The sequence below is a fragment of the Staurois parvus genome, unplaced genomic scaffold (genome assembly GCF_062004578.1).
Source record: "Staurois parvus isolate SC_StPar_1 unplaced genomic scaffold, SC_StPar_1.0 ptg000827l, whole genome shotgun sequence".
In the NCBI taxonomy this organism is placed as follows: Eukaryota; Metazoa; Chordata; class Amphibia; order Anura; family Ranidae; genus Staurois; species Staurois parvus.
Genome location: NW_028318623.1, coordinates 6,960,255 through 6,975,325, shown reverse-complemented (window position 1 = coordinate 6,975,325; position 15,071 = coordinate 6,960,255). Strand labels below are relative to the sequence as shown.

Here is a 15,071-nt window from a genome sequence, read left to right as displayed (position 1 = left end):
CAGGGGCGTCAAACTGCTGGCCATGCAGTTGTTGGGAAACTACAAGTCCCATCATGTCTCTGCCTTTGGAGTCATGCTTGTAACTGTCAATCTTGCAATGCCTCATGGGACTTGTAGTTTGGCAACAGCTGGAGGGCTGCCAATTTGACACCTGTGCTGTAGAGGGTCTATTGTTGCTTGGAGGTGCGTTTGTTGCTGGCAGCGGGGGATCTCTTTTACTGTTTTTTTTGTTATCATTAGCAAATTCCATACACATTACTTAACACCACAAAATGATACTTGGTTTCTGTATTCACTAAAAGGGGTGGTACTGGTAGGTGGTTAGGTGGTGGAACCAAAGGATGGTGCTTATAGAGGGTAGGGGGGCGGAGACAAGGAAGACTTGGAAGGGGGGAGTTCCTTCACCTATTTTCTGAGAATAAAAGACCTGTGTACAAAGCATATCCCTCTATAGTGTGTACTTGTCTCAATCAAGAACAGCATTTCTGTTTGCTGCCCTGCTTCTCTGCTATCTGCAGGAGTCACTTCTTGTAGGTTTTCCCGATGACAGGGAGGGAGTTCAAGCACACAGCCTGTGATTGATAGCCTCAGCTCTGTTTCTTTGTGCTATCTGGGGGGGGGGAGGCTTTTCTGTTTCCTGTTTGCTGTGTGTAGGGAGGTGTCATTTTCCTCCAATGGACTCTCAGAGCTCTCCTCACTAAGTGTAACTTCAGCTCCCCGCCCCCTGCTTTTCAGAGCTTAGAGATCCTTGGTAAATTCTGCACTTTGAGAAGATGTAGAGCACAGACTGATATAGATAAACAGGTTCAACTTATGTAGGAGGATTTGTTGCATCTCTGTGTATCACCTGAGGACACTCACTTCATTGGGTATATGTAAGGGTTTACAAACACTTTAAGTAAACATGATCTGCTCATCAAAGCAAGGTGCAAGGTCAGGGACATTTTCTATCACTTAAAGAGTTACTAAACCCTGGACCCTGCATTCACTATATCCGGTCTCCCCGGACCCTGCCTTCACTATATCCGGTCTCCCCGGACCCTGCCATCGCTATATCTGGTCTCCCCAGACCCTGCCTTCACTATATCTGGTCTCCTGGACCCTGCATTCACTATATCTAGTCTTCCCGGACCCTGCATTCACTATATCTAGTCTCCCTGAACCCTGCATTCACTATATCTAGTCTCCCTGAACCCTGCATTCACTATATCTAGTCTCCCCGATCCCTGCATTCACTATATCTGGTCTCCCAGGACCCTGCATTCACTATATCTGGTCTCCCAGGACCCTGCATTCACTATATCTGGTCTCCCCGGACCCTGCATTCACTATATCTGATCTTCCCGGACCCTGCATTCACTATATCTAGTCTCCTCAGACCCTGCATTCACTATATCTGGTCTCCCTGAACCCTGCATTCACTATATCTGGTCTCCCATGATCCTGCATTCACTATATTTGGTCTCCCCGGACCCTGCATTCACTGTATCTGGTCTCCCCGGACCCTGCATTCACTATATCTGGTCTCCCCGGACCCTGCATTCACTATATCTGCTCTGCCCGGACCTTGCATTCACTATATTTGGTCTGCCCGGACCCTGCATTCACTGTATCTGGTCTCCCCGTATCCTGCATTCACTATATCCGGTCTCCCCGGACCCTGCATTCACTATATCTGGTCTCCCCGGACCCTGCATTCTCTATATCTGGTCTCCCCAGACCCTTCATTCACTATATCTGGTCTCCCATGATCCTGCTTTCACTATATTTGGTCTCCCCGGACCCTGCATTCACTGTATCTGGTCTCCCCGGACCCTGCATTCACTATATCTGCTCTCCCCGGACCCTGCATTCACTATATCTGGTCTCCCCGGACCCTGCATTCACTATATCTGCTCTGCCCGGACCTTGCATTCACTATATTTGGTCTGCCCGGACCCTGCATTCACTGTATCTGGTCTCCCCGTATCCTGCATTCACTATATCCGGTCTCCCACTGTACACAGAACATGGACATGCAATTATTTTAGTAAATATAAACTGCTAAATACCTTTTCTCATCAGCAGTTAGAGCAGTCTTGTGACTTCTATCAGTGTCCAGCAGAGCACATGTTAAAGCTTGTAGGCAGAGTTTTTTTCTGCTCTAGGAGGATGCAGAACCCCTGTCCTCTGTCTGGACATTGCTGATTGGCCCTGTGCTGATCACATGCACTCTCCCAAGAAAAAAAAAACCTCTTTAGCAGTGCACACCAAACTGAGCATTTTCAGAGTAAATCCACATGATATGTCTTATCAGGAAATAAGAGGGGGACACTGGAAGAAGGGGAGGATCAGGGAAGTCAGGATCAAACAGCGTTTTTACACATTTCAGGGGATTAACCCCTTAGGTTCCTAAGTAAGTATAACAAGCATGCTTTACTGCATATACAGACTGATTTTACTGTTGTGGGTTTAGTAACACTTTAATACTTTGACAGTATCCTAATAGACTTACTTTTTTCGCCGTCTGTGAGCAACGAAAAGGAACACCAATGCAGCAACAAGAACCAGCAGTAAGATGACAGCAATCACAATTCCAATGATTAGTCCCACTTCACCGTTATGTTTCTCAGGTTCTTGGTCTTTAGCCTCTGGTAAAAGATCACATGTTGAAGATCAGTGACACCATACATTTCTGTTTTCAGTAACATTTTGGTAAAATGCAGACATGGAAGACAGAACGAGGAACACATTTGCTGCTATGAACAGAGGCCTTCTTATCAAACCAATCTCGGCATGTACTCATTGCTGGCTCCACGGCATGGCTCATCCTCGTGTGTCCTTCAAGGATCACAGTTCCTGACACTGGGAATCGCAGGAAACACGTGATTTTGTTGTTTTGAACGGTCTGTACCATGAAATTTGAGTTTTAGAAAGATGCCAGCGGCTTGACTCCAGCTTTGGTTACACCATGGCACCTAAACGCCCAGCTTGGCACAACTACAAGGCCTTTACCAAGGGGGTGTCACAGCTCAAGACCCCAAAGGGAATGAGAGTCATCCGAAGATTTCATCAATCAGCACCCGCCCGAAACCAAAGTATCGAGACACGTGCAGGGCGAAAATATTTGTTACATTTCGATTCATTACCTAAATAGTTTTGTTTAGTTACATTTCTTACATTTGTTCAATTCATTTTTGGAATTTGTTTAGTTTATTTGTTTTCAGATTCGACCAAATTGAAAAGTATCGAATCGGCATTCAAATTTATTCTAATTCTAAGTTCGAATTTCTGAAGATGGTTCTATTCTATTGTTTTTTTTCTATTACAGTCTATTCTTTTCTATTTTTTTATTTTCTATTCTATTCTACTTTATTATTTTTTATTCTATTCTGTTTTATTCTATTTCATTCTTTTCACAAATTCGAATTTCGGAATGGAAGCTATACTCTATTTTATTGTATTCTGTTCGAAATTCTGTTCTATTATATTCCCTTATATTCTATATTATTTTATTTAATTCTATTCTGTTTCACTCTATTTTCTGTTCTGTTCTATTATTTTATTTTTCTATTCTATTCCTTTTTTTCCTATTCTATTGTATTTTATTCTTTTATTTTCTATTCTATTATGTTCTGTTTACTGTATTCTTTTCTATTCTATTGCATTATTGTATATTCTATTCTATTTTATTCTGTTTAACTCTATGCTTTTTTATTCTGTTCTATTATTTTCTTTTCTATTTTATTCTTTTATTTTCTATTCTATTCCTTTATTTTATTTTATATTCTATTATGTTCTTTTTTACTGTATTCTTTTCTATTCTATAGTATTATTGTATATTCTATTTAAATCTGTTTCACTCTATTTTCTGTTCTGTTCTATTATTTTATTTCTCTATTCTATTCTTTTATTTTCTATTCTATTGTATTTTATTCTTTTATTTTCCATTCTATTATGTTCTGTTTACTGTATTCTTTTCTATTCTATTGTATTATTGTATATTCTATTCTATTCTGTTTAACTCTATGCTTTTCTACTATTTTCTTTTTCTCTTCTATTCCTTTTTTTCTATTCTATGGTACTTTATTCTTTTATTTTCTATTCTATTATGTTCTGTTCACTGTATTCTTTTCTATTGTATTATTGTATATTCTATTCTATTCTGTTTAACTCTATGTTTTTCTATTCTGTGCTACTATTTTCTTTTCTATTTTATTCTTTTATTTTCTATTCTATTCCTTTATTTTATTTTCTATTTTATTATGTTCTGTTTTACTGTATTATTTTCTATTCTGTTGTATTATTGTATATTCTATTGTATTCTGTTTAACTCTATGCTTTTCTACTATTTTCTTTTTCTCTTCTATTCCTTTTTTTCCTATTCTATTGTATTTTATTCTTTTATTTTCTATTCTATTATGTTCTGTTTACTGTATTCTTTTCTATTCTATTGCATTGTTGTATATTCTATTCTATTTTATTCTGTTTAACTCTATGCTTTTTTATTCTGTTCTACTATTTTCTTTTCTATTTTATTCTTTTATTTTCTATTCTATTCCTTTATTTTATATTCTATTATGTTCTTTTTTACTGTATTCTTTTCTATTCTATTGTATTATTGTATATTCTATTCTATTTAACTCTATACTGTTCTACTATTTTCTTTTTCTCATCTATTCCTTTTTTTTCTATTCTATTGCATTTTATTCTTTTATTTTCTATTCTGTTATGTTCTGTTTACTGTATTCTTTTCTATTGCATTATTGTATATTCTATTCTATTCTGTTCTGTTTAACTCTATGCTTTTCTACTATTTTCTTTTTCTCTTCCTATGTTTCTATTCTATTGTATTTTATTCTTTTTGTTTTCTTTTCTATTATGTTCTGTTTTACTGTATTCTTTTCTATTCTATGGTATTATTGTATATTCTATTCTGTTTAACTCTATGCTTTTCTACTATTTTCTTTTTTTCTTCTTTTCCATTTTTCTATTCTATTGTATTTTATTCTTTTATTTTCTATTCTATTATGTTCTGTTTACTGTATTCTTTTCTATTCTCTTGCATTATTGTATATTCTATTCTATTCTGTTTAACTCTAAGCTTTTCTATTCAGTTCTACTATTTTCTTTTCTATGTTATTCTTTTATTTTCTATTCTATTCCTTTATTTTATTTTTTATGATATTTTATTATATTAGTTTATTTTCTATTCTATTCATATTTACTCTGTTTTATTCTATTCTATTATTTTAACATTTTGGAAGACAGCTATATTCTATTTTATTCTATTCTATTCAGATCTATTCTTTTTTTTCTATTTCTTTTTTTTTTTTTCTATTTTATTCTACTTTATTCTTTTTGAAATTCGAATTTCGGAAGAGGGCTATATTCTAACACTAATACACACAGTCTTTGAAGGAAATCAGCAAAATTCAGGAATATGTTTACATTTCGAATTTGTTTTCAAATTTAATTTTGTTTTAGAATTCGATTTAAATGCAATTCTACCATTTTCTTTTCTATTTTATTCTTTTATTTTCTATTCTATTCCTTTATTTTATTTTCTATTCTAATTCATTATATTCTTTTATTTTTTATTCTATTCAGTTTTACTCTGTTTTATTCTATTCTATTCTTTTTACATTTTGGAAGACAGCTATATTCTTCCTATTTCATTGTATGCTATTTTATTCTATTCAGATCTATTCTATTTTTTTCTATTCTATTCCTTTATTTTCTATTCTATTTCTATTTTATTCTACTTTATTCTTTTTGAAATTCGAATTTCAGAAGAAGGCTATATTCTAACACTAGTACACTACCTAGTACACTAGTACTAGGAAATCAGCAATAATCAGGAATATGTTTACATTTCAAATTTGTTTTCAAATTAAATTTTGTTTTAGAATTCGATTTAAATTCGATTCGAACTTCAGACAAAATTTGGTTTCATTATTTCAGATTCATTTAAATGCATTACTATTGCAATTCGTAAACTCGAATACATCTGAATTTCCAAATAACTAAAAATTTGTCCAAATTGTGATTCAGAATGAAACAAAACACGCATGTCTAAAAATATACATTTTGCATGCATTGACCAAGGATTGGTTTAATGGACCAATCCTAACATGCTTACATTACCCTGATTGATAGTACAGCTGACGTAGGGCTGAACAGGATCCCAATTGTTGCTTTTTAAAACTTAATAATTTATGACATGCTGAGTAGTAGATGTGACTACACCTGGAAACCAACATTTAACCACTTGCCCTCCAGAGGATTTACCCCCCTTCCTGAGCAGGACATTTTTTGTGTTACGGCACTGAGTTACTTTAACTGACAATTGCGCGGTCATGCAACGCTGCACCCAAATGAAATTTATGTCCCTTTTTCCCACAAATAGAGCTTTCTTTCGGTGGTATTCGATCGCCGGTGTGTTTTTATTTTTTGCGCTATAAAAAAAAAAAAGAACGACAGTTTTGGAAAAAAAACAATATTTTTGACTTTTGCTATTAAACATGTCCAGTAAAAAAATTCAAAAAATAAAATTTCATCTTAAAATTTAGGCCAAAATAGATTCTGCTACATGTCTTTGCTAGAAAAAATCTCAATATGTGTAAATTAACTGGTTTACGTGAATGTTATAGCGTTTCCAAATGGCGGTATATATACTGGGATATTTTTTTTTTTGTACTAGTAATGGCGGCGATCAGCAACTTTCTGACACTGGGGGGAACTGACTTGGTGTCACTGACATCCCCAGTGATACCAATACAGTGATCAGTGCTAAAAAAAAAAAGAAGCACTGACACTGTACTAATGACATTGGGCAGGAAGGGGTTAACATGAGGTGCGATCAAAGGGCTAATTGTGTGCTGTTTTACTGTAAGCTGTGTATATGCAGAGCCATACAAAGCAATGTGCATGAGCTGACAGGGGAGAGATCTGTATTGTTTACATACAGTTCTCTCCCCCTGTCGGAGAATGCTCAGCGATCACCGGGTGCCGGCAAGTAATCACCAACCGGGACACGGTGATTGACAGCTGAGGCCACGAATAGTGGTGTGGTAATGAGTGCACATGTGCCCCCACCTGCAAAATGCAAAATCACGTATATACAGTGGGGATCGAAAGTTTGGGCACCCCAGCTAAAAATTTGTATTAATGTGCATAAAGAAGCCAAGGAAAGATGGAAAAATCTCCAAAAGGCATCAAATTACAGATTAGACATTCTTATAATATGTCAACAAAAGTTAGATTTTATTTCTATCATTTACACTTTCAAAATAACAGAAAACAAAAAAATGGCGTGTGTAAAAGTTTGGGCACCCTGCAGAGTTAATATCTTGTACTGCCCCCTTTGGCAAGTATCACAGCTTGTAAACGTTTTTTGTAGCCAGCCAAGAGTCTTTCAATTCTTGTTTGAGGTATCTTTGCCCATTCTTCCTTACAAAAGTCTTCCAGTTCTTTGAGATTTCTGGGCTGTCTGTCACGCGCTGCTCTTTTAAGGTCTATCCATAGATTTTCAATTATGTTGAGGTCAGGAGATTGTGAAGGCCATGGCAAAACCTTCAGTTTACGCCTCTTGATGTAATCCCCCGTGGATTTCGAGGTGTGTTTAGGATCATTATCCATTTGTAGAAGCCATCCTCTCTTTAACTTCAGCTTTTTCACAGATGGCATCAAGTTACCATCCAAAATTTGCTGAAATTTTATTGAATCCATTTTTCCTTCTACTCGTGAGATGTTCCCTGTGCCACTGGCTGCAACACAACCCCAAAGCATGATTTATCCAACCCCATGCTTAACAGTTGGACAGAGGTTCTTTTCATTAAATTCTGTGCCCCTTCTTCTCCAAACGTACCTTTGCTCATTCCGGCCAAAAATTTCAATATTAAGCTCATCGGTCCACAGAACTTGTTTCCAAAATGCATCAGGCTTGTCTATATGTTCATTTGCAAAGTTCAAACGATGATTTTTGTGGTGAGGATGTAGAAGAGGTTTTCTTCTGATGACTCTTCCATGAAGACCATATTTGTACAAGTATCTCTTTATAGTGGAATAGTGTACCACAACTCCAGTGTCTGCCAGATATTTCTGGAGGGATCGTGCAGTCAAACGTGGGTTTTGAATTGTTTTTCTCACAATCCTGCGAGCTGTTCTGTCTGATATTTTTCTTGGTCTTCCAGATGTTGCTTTAACTTCCACTGTTCCTGATGACTGCCATTTCTTAATTACATTCCGAACAGAGGATATTGACATCTGAAAACGCTTTGCTATCTTCTTATAGCCTTCTCCAGCTTTGTGAGCGTCAACTATTTTCAGTTTCAGTTTTCTAGACAACTGCTTAGAAGAACCCATGGTGCTGATTGTTGGGGCAAGGTCAGATGAGTCCGGGCATTTAAAACCTTTGAGATTGACATAACCTGGTCTTCCCAGACGATGAATGAGAACAATCCATGACACTGGCAGGTCTCAGCGTGGCAAAGGCGGCAGTGCATGCTATAAATTCTGCAGGGTGCCCAAACTTTTGCAGACGCCATTTTTTTGTTTTCTGTTATTTTGAAAGTGTAAATGATGGAAATAAAATCTAACTTTTGTTGACATATTATAAGAATGTCTAATCTGTAATTTGATGCCTTTTGGAGATTTTTCCATCTTTCCTTGGCTTCTTTATGCACATTAATACAAATTTTTAGCTGGGGTGCCCAAACTTTCGATCCCCACTGTATACATGATTTTGAACACACGTGTCGCCTTGTAGCGGTATATATGCTATAGGGCTGCGGGAAAGCGGTTAAAGGAGGTAAACCTTTTTTTCCTTGTTATCTGTGTCCCGTTGGGGAGATTCCATTCACTTCCTGTCCCATAGCCAAAACAGGACGTGAGAGGAAATCCCTCCAAAGTGAAGGAATCCCTTGTTGTCATCAACTTCTCTGCCGGTTTCCTACTATGCATACGCAAACCGTGCTGCGCTGTGTGACTGGTCCCGCAGTCTTCTGGGACCTGTGTGAGCCCCAGAAGGCTTCGGGAAAGGAGGAGGGGCCGAAAGATTGCCGCTGCAATCTGACCCGGACATGGGAGTGGGTACATGTCAAAACCAAGTACCCATTCCCCCCTCCCCCCTAAAAATTGCCAAATGTGATAGTGGAAGGAGGGGGGGGGGTTGGGGAGGCAAACAAGCGGAACTACCCCTTTTGGGTGGAGTTTCACTTTAAGGCACCATGCGCACTAGAGCATTTTTAAGCTCCTGGAAGCTGTTATTAGCATTTTTCTGCTCCTAGAAGCTAAATAATATTCTCCTATGTGTCCATGCATGCTATTTTAGGCTATTAGCATTTTTTTAGCTTCAGCGTCTGGGAGCAGAAAAAAATTGTTTTTGTAAAATTTTTTGGAGCGTTTTTCCAGCAGAAAAAAATGCTAAACGCCCCTAAACACTCCTAAAACGCTCCTAACAGCTTTTTATTCCTCTGCATGTACAGGTGAAACTCGAAAAAATGGATTTCAGTAACGCAACTTAAAAGGTGAAACTAATATATGAGATAGACTCATTACATGCAAAGCAAGATAGTTCAAGCCGTGATTTGTCATCATTGTGATGATTATGGTTTACAGATCATGAAAACCCCAAATCCACAATCTCAGAAAATGAGAATATTACATGCAATCAATAAAACAAGGATTGTACATAGAACAATATCGGACCTCTGAAAAGAAGAAGCATGCATATGTACTCAGTACTTGGTTTGGGCCCCTTTTGCAGCAATTACTGCCTCACTGCGGCGTGACATGGAAGCTATCAGCCTGTGGCACTGCTGAGGTGTTATGGAAGACCAGGATGCTTCAATAGCGACCTTCAGCTCTTCTGAACTTTTACATGATATTCTAATTTTTCGAGTTTCACCTGTACTGTAAAAATGCTAAGAAAATGCTAACATTCCTAAACGCTGCTAAACACTTCTAAGCGCTACTAAAACGCTACTATAAAACGCTATTACCAGCATTTTTTCCAGCGTTTTTTGAATTTTGAAAAAAAAAACGCTAGTGTGCATGGAGCCTAAGATTCAGTTCACACTGCTGCGACCCCAAAGTTGCTGCGACTTGCTTGCAACTTTTGTGATTTAACATTGCAGTCTACGGCACTCAAGTCTCACCAAAGTGGTAGAAAAGTAGTGCAGGAATCTTTTTTTTTGTTACTGCAACTTGAGTCCTATCAGAAATTAATGTGTTTTGATTTGACATGCAACTTTATGGGGTTGATTTACTAAAGGCAAATAGTCTGTGCACTGCAAGTGCAGTCGCTCTAGATTTGAGGGGAAGCTCTGAAATGAAGGGAAGCTGTGCTTACTTCCATCGTCCAATCACGCACAAGCAAAAATGCTGGTTTTTATTTCCCTTGCTTGTGATTGGGCATTCTTTGCAATGTGAAACTTTACCTGATTTACTAAGCTCTGGAGCAACTGCACTTGCAGGCTATTTGCCTTTAGTAAATTGACCCCCATGTGTCACAAGTCGCATGATAAGCCGCAGCAGTGTGAACTGGGGCCTGATGAACAGGGGCGGACTGACAACTCATGAGGCCCCCCGGGCAATAGGGGATCATGGGGCCCCTGTGTCCTCGCCCACACTCAAACCAAACCCAAAAAGGCCTATGAAAGGTACCATGGACATCTCATGGGGCCCCCTACTGACACCGGGCCCTCGGGCAGTGCCCGAGTTCCCCAATGGTCAGTCTGCCCCTGGTGATGAAGCAGATGATGTCCAGTGATAAAGCAGATATTAGCCTAGGTGCACACTTGGGCAGGTCAGGAATGCTTGCAAAATCTCGAGTGTACCCCAAATGCGCTGCTCTTTAGCAGAAGTGCGGAGGTGCTATTGGTTTCTAAAGGTACCCCATGCATCGGCAATCGTGGTGCATTTTCACGCCCGCTAAATTTCTAACTCGGTGAGGCGCGATTTTAAAAACAAATTTCTTTCCCCGCATTTCTGCTGGTAGGGCAGCCCATTGAAATGAATAGGCTGCCTATACGCAGAACGCAGGACGCAGATGTGTAAACCGTAAAGGATAAGTTCACCTTTGAAACATATTACATGTTCCACCCATTTTTAGGGTAGAACATATAACATGTTCCCATAGCCACAGCCCACCGCCCCCTCCCTCTGACAGTACAGGGAGAAGTTTCCCCGTATTATCAGTCAGATTTGAAAACAGCTCGGCCGCGCGGGGCTCCGCCCACACAGTCATATGACTCATTCTTAGATTGTAAGCTCCAAGGATCAGGCCCTCCTAACGCTCTTGTATTGAACTGTATTGTTGCTGTATTGTCTCCCATTATATTGTACATCGCTGAGTAAACTGTTGGCGCTATATAAATCCTGTATAATAATAATAATTCACAGAGTTCTATGAGTGAGTGCCTACAAGTTCCAGAAGCCTTAGCGGCTGTCAGTTTTTGCTTTCAATTAACTATCATGGCGCTGTGGAGCGCCGTGGTAGTTCTTTCAATATCTGCTTGGCCGTACATCCCATACATCTCGTAAATCCCGTACGGCAAGCGGATATTCTGACAGGTCTGCAGGAGACCTGCATGGCATCGGCGATCTACTGGTCGCAAGTGCAATGCTTTCCAGGCTCCTGCAGACAAAAAAATAATAAATGCACATTTTTTTTACCTGCCAAAAAATTAGCATTTATTATTTTTGCCAAAAAAAGTGAACTTATCCTTTAACCCATTACATATTTCCGGTAGCATGGAGATACCACAAAATGATGCTGTATAAAACTGGAGAAGTTCTTCACAAACGTGTACAAACTGCACACATTGACCAATCAAAATCCTTGTTTGATTAGCCGGAGAGTAAAAGGAACAAATGCTTGTTATAAAAGCTCCCATAGGTTTTGTTGCAGCAGTACTTTGAGAGGGTGGGGCGGCATTAGGGTATGTGGTGTCCCTTCCCTTCAATCAGCTCTCAGAGCTCCCCTCACTAGGCTCTGCAGTGTAACTTCAGCTCCCTTCCCCCTGCTTTCTGAAAGCTCAGACAAGCCTTATAAATTATGAACAGATGTAAGAAAGAGAAGACTTCAGATAAACAGGTGCAACTTATGTAGTAGCAATTGTTTCATCTCTGTGTATCACCTGAGGCCAGTCACTTCACTGGGCATATGTACGGATTTACAAACACTTTAGGCAGTTGCAGCAACAGTATTTTGTTCTTTTCATAAATGAAAAAAACTGACCATTGTAGGTACCCCTGTCAGTGTCAAATGGTTTGTCACAACACTCTAACTGCCACTTTGTCTGGACAGCTTGGTCTGCTAAAAGAAGTTTGAAAAAATAACAGATTTACTGGCTGGATCACCAGGTAAAAGTAAAGGAGGAAAAAAAAAAAAAAAAAAACGTAAAAAATAATCTAATGCAGCCATCAAATCTACAAATTGGCAAACCGCAATATGAGAAATTTTTGTTTTAGGGTTTACTACCACTTTAATGTCTATTAGCCCGCTAGTCTGGGTCCCTCCAGAATCTACTTTTGCTAATATTTAAAAGTTATTCCATACGTCTCTGTAATTTGGATTATTTTACAAATAATAGCAAACTCACCATACGGAAAACTGAATTAATTTTGGAGTTCAGTAACGTTTACAAACACACTCAGCTTTGTATATTTAAAGGGATGAAGAATTCCCTCATGAATCAATGAAAACCTTCTAATTTGCAGAAGGGCTTCTTCTTCCATATACAGTCATGGCCGAAATTGTTGGCACCCTTGATATTTTTCCTGAAAATCAAGTATTTCACACAAAAAAGGTATTGCATTAACACATGTTTTGCTATACACATGTTTATTCCCTTTGTATGTATTGGAACAAATATAAAACAGAGGCAGAAAAGCAAATATGACATAATGTCACACAAAACCCCAAAAATGGGCTGGACAAAAGTATTGGCACCCTTAACTTAATATTTGGTTGCACACCCTTTGGAAAACATAACTGAAATCAGTCGCTTCCTATAACCATCAATAAGCTTCTGACACCTCTCACCCGGAATTTTGGACCACTCTTCCTTTGCAAACAGCTCCAGGTCTCTCTTATTGGAAGGACACCTTTTCCCAACAGCAATTTTAAGATCTCTCCACAGGTGTTCAATGGGATTTAGATCTGGGCTCATTGCTGGCCACTTCAGAACTCTCCAGCGCTTCTTTGCCATCCATTTCTGAGTGCTTTTTGACGTATGTTTGGGGTCATTGTCCTGCTGGAAGACCCAGGATCTTGGACGCAAACCCAGCTTTCTGACACTGGGCCCTACAGTGCGACCCAAAATCCTTTGGTAATCCTCAGATTTCATGATGCCTTGCACACAGTCAAGGCACCCAGTGCCAGAGGCAGCAAAACAACCCCAAAACATCATTGAACCTCCACCATATTTTACCGTAGGTACTGTGTTTTGTTCTTTGTAGGCCTCATTCCGTTTTCGGTAAACAGTAGAATGATGTGCTTTACCGAAAAGCTCTATCTTGGTCTCATCTGTCCACAAGACGTTTTCCCAGAAGGCTTTTGGCTTACTCAAGTACATTTTGGCAAACTGTAGTCTTGCTTTTTTATGTCTCTGTGTCAGCAGTGGGGTCCTCCTGGGTCTCCTGCCATAGCGTTTCATTTCATTTAAATGTCGACGGATAGTTCGCGCTGACACTGATGCTCCCTGAGCCTGCAGGACAGCTTGAATGTCTTTGGAACATGTTTGGGGCTGCTTATCCACCATCCGGACTATTCTGCGTTGCAATCTTTCATCAATTTTCCTCATCCGTCCACGACCAGGGAGATTAGCTACAGTGCCATGGGTTGCAAACTTCTTGATAATGTTGCGCACTGTGGACAAAGGCAAATCTAGTTCTCTGGAGATGGACTTGTAACCTTGAGATTGTTGATATTTTGCCACAATTTTGGTTCTCAGGTCCTCAGACAGTTCTCGTCTCCTCTTTCTGTTGTCCATGCTTAGTGTGGCACAGACAGACACACAATGCAAAGGTTAAGTGAACGTCTCTCCTTTTTATCTGCTTTCAGGTGTGATTTCTATATTGCCCACACCTGTTACTTGCCCCAGGTGAGTTTACAGGAGCATCACATGCTTGTAACATTCTTATTTATCCGCAGTTGTGAAAGGGTGCCAATACTTTTGTCCAGCCCATTTTTGGAGGTTTGTGTGACATTATGTCGAATTTGCTTTCTTTCCTCCCTTTTTTTGTTTTGTCCCAATACACACAAAGGGAATAAACATGTGTATAGCAAAACATGTGTTAATGCAATACGTTTCGTGAGAAATACATGATTTCCTGGAGAAATATCAAGGGTGCCAACAATTTCGGCCATGACTGTATAATAGACTCTCGCAGTAAATTAATATACATTTATAAGGAAAAAGAGTGTTATTTCACATTTCCTGTCATTGTTCATTTTCCTGCCTAGGGTTCATTATATTGTACATGTGTTGCTTGGCATGAAACAGAAAATCAACAGGATTCCATGTTGTAGTATTTCCTGAGTGCTGATAAGGATTTGACAGAGGAAATGACAGATGTAAATACAGACAATTGCTGATACGGGTATAGAAGTCCCGAAATGTGTGAATGATGCTGATCGACAACAAAAAGCTGTCATGCATACATTCATTTCTATCTGCTGGGCTGCATTCATCCCAAAAAGGTTCTATTCTCCACACTGCTTAAAGCGGAGTTCCACCCAAAAGGGGAAGTTCCACTTTAAAGATTGTTCTCCCACTCCCCATTAAGGATTGGCACCTTTGGGGAGTGGGGGGGGGGGCGGGTACCCGAATTTGACAGGTACCCGCTCCCACTTCCGCTGCGATCGCCTAGGCCAGTGGTCGATAAATAGTGGAGATAAATAAAAGATGGCCGTACATTGATGATCCCGGCCGTGGTGGTTCCCAGCCCACAGCAGGCATTCCTGTGAACATTCAGCATGTGCAAGGCCTGATCCTGGAAAATTGATGTATAGCCTATCGTGAAATTGCACAGGAGACAAATCTTTGTGTGGGAACAGTGAACACAATGATGAGGAAGTGAAG

At 39.1% G+C, this 15,071-nt stretch overlaps 1 protein-coding gene across 1 annotated transcript in view; it reads right to left on the bottom strand.

Annotated features, from left to right (window-relative positions):
• The window catches only part of LOC149443891 (cell adhesion molecule CEACAM8-like), a 96,151-nt gene that overhangs the window by 37,878 nt on the left and 43,202 nt on the right, over positions 1-15,071 (bottom strand). Inside the window, exon 5 of the mRNA XM_089655221.1 lies at positions 2,495-2,630. Coding sequence (XP_089511347.1) covers positions 2,495-2,630 — 136 coding nt within the window. The remainder of the gene's footprint in view (positions 1-2,494; positions 2,631-15,071) is intronic.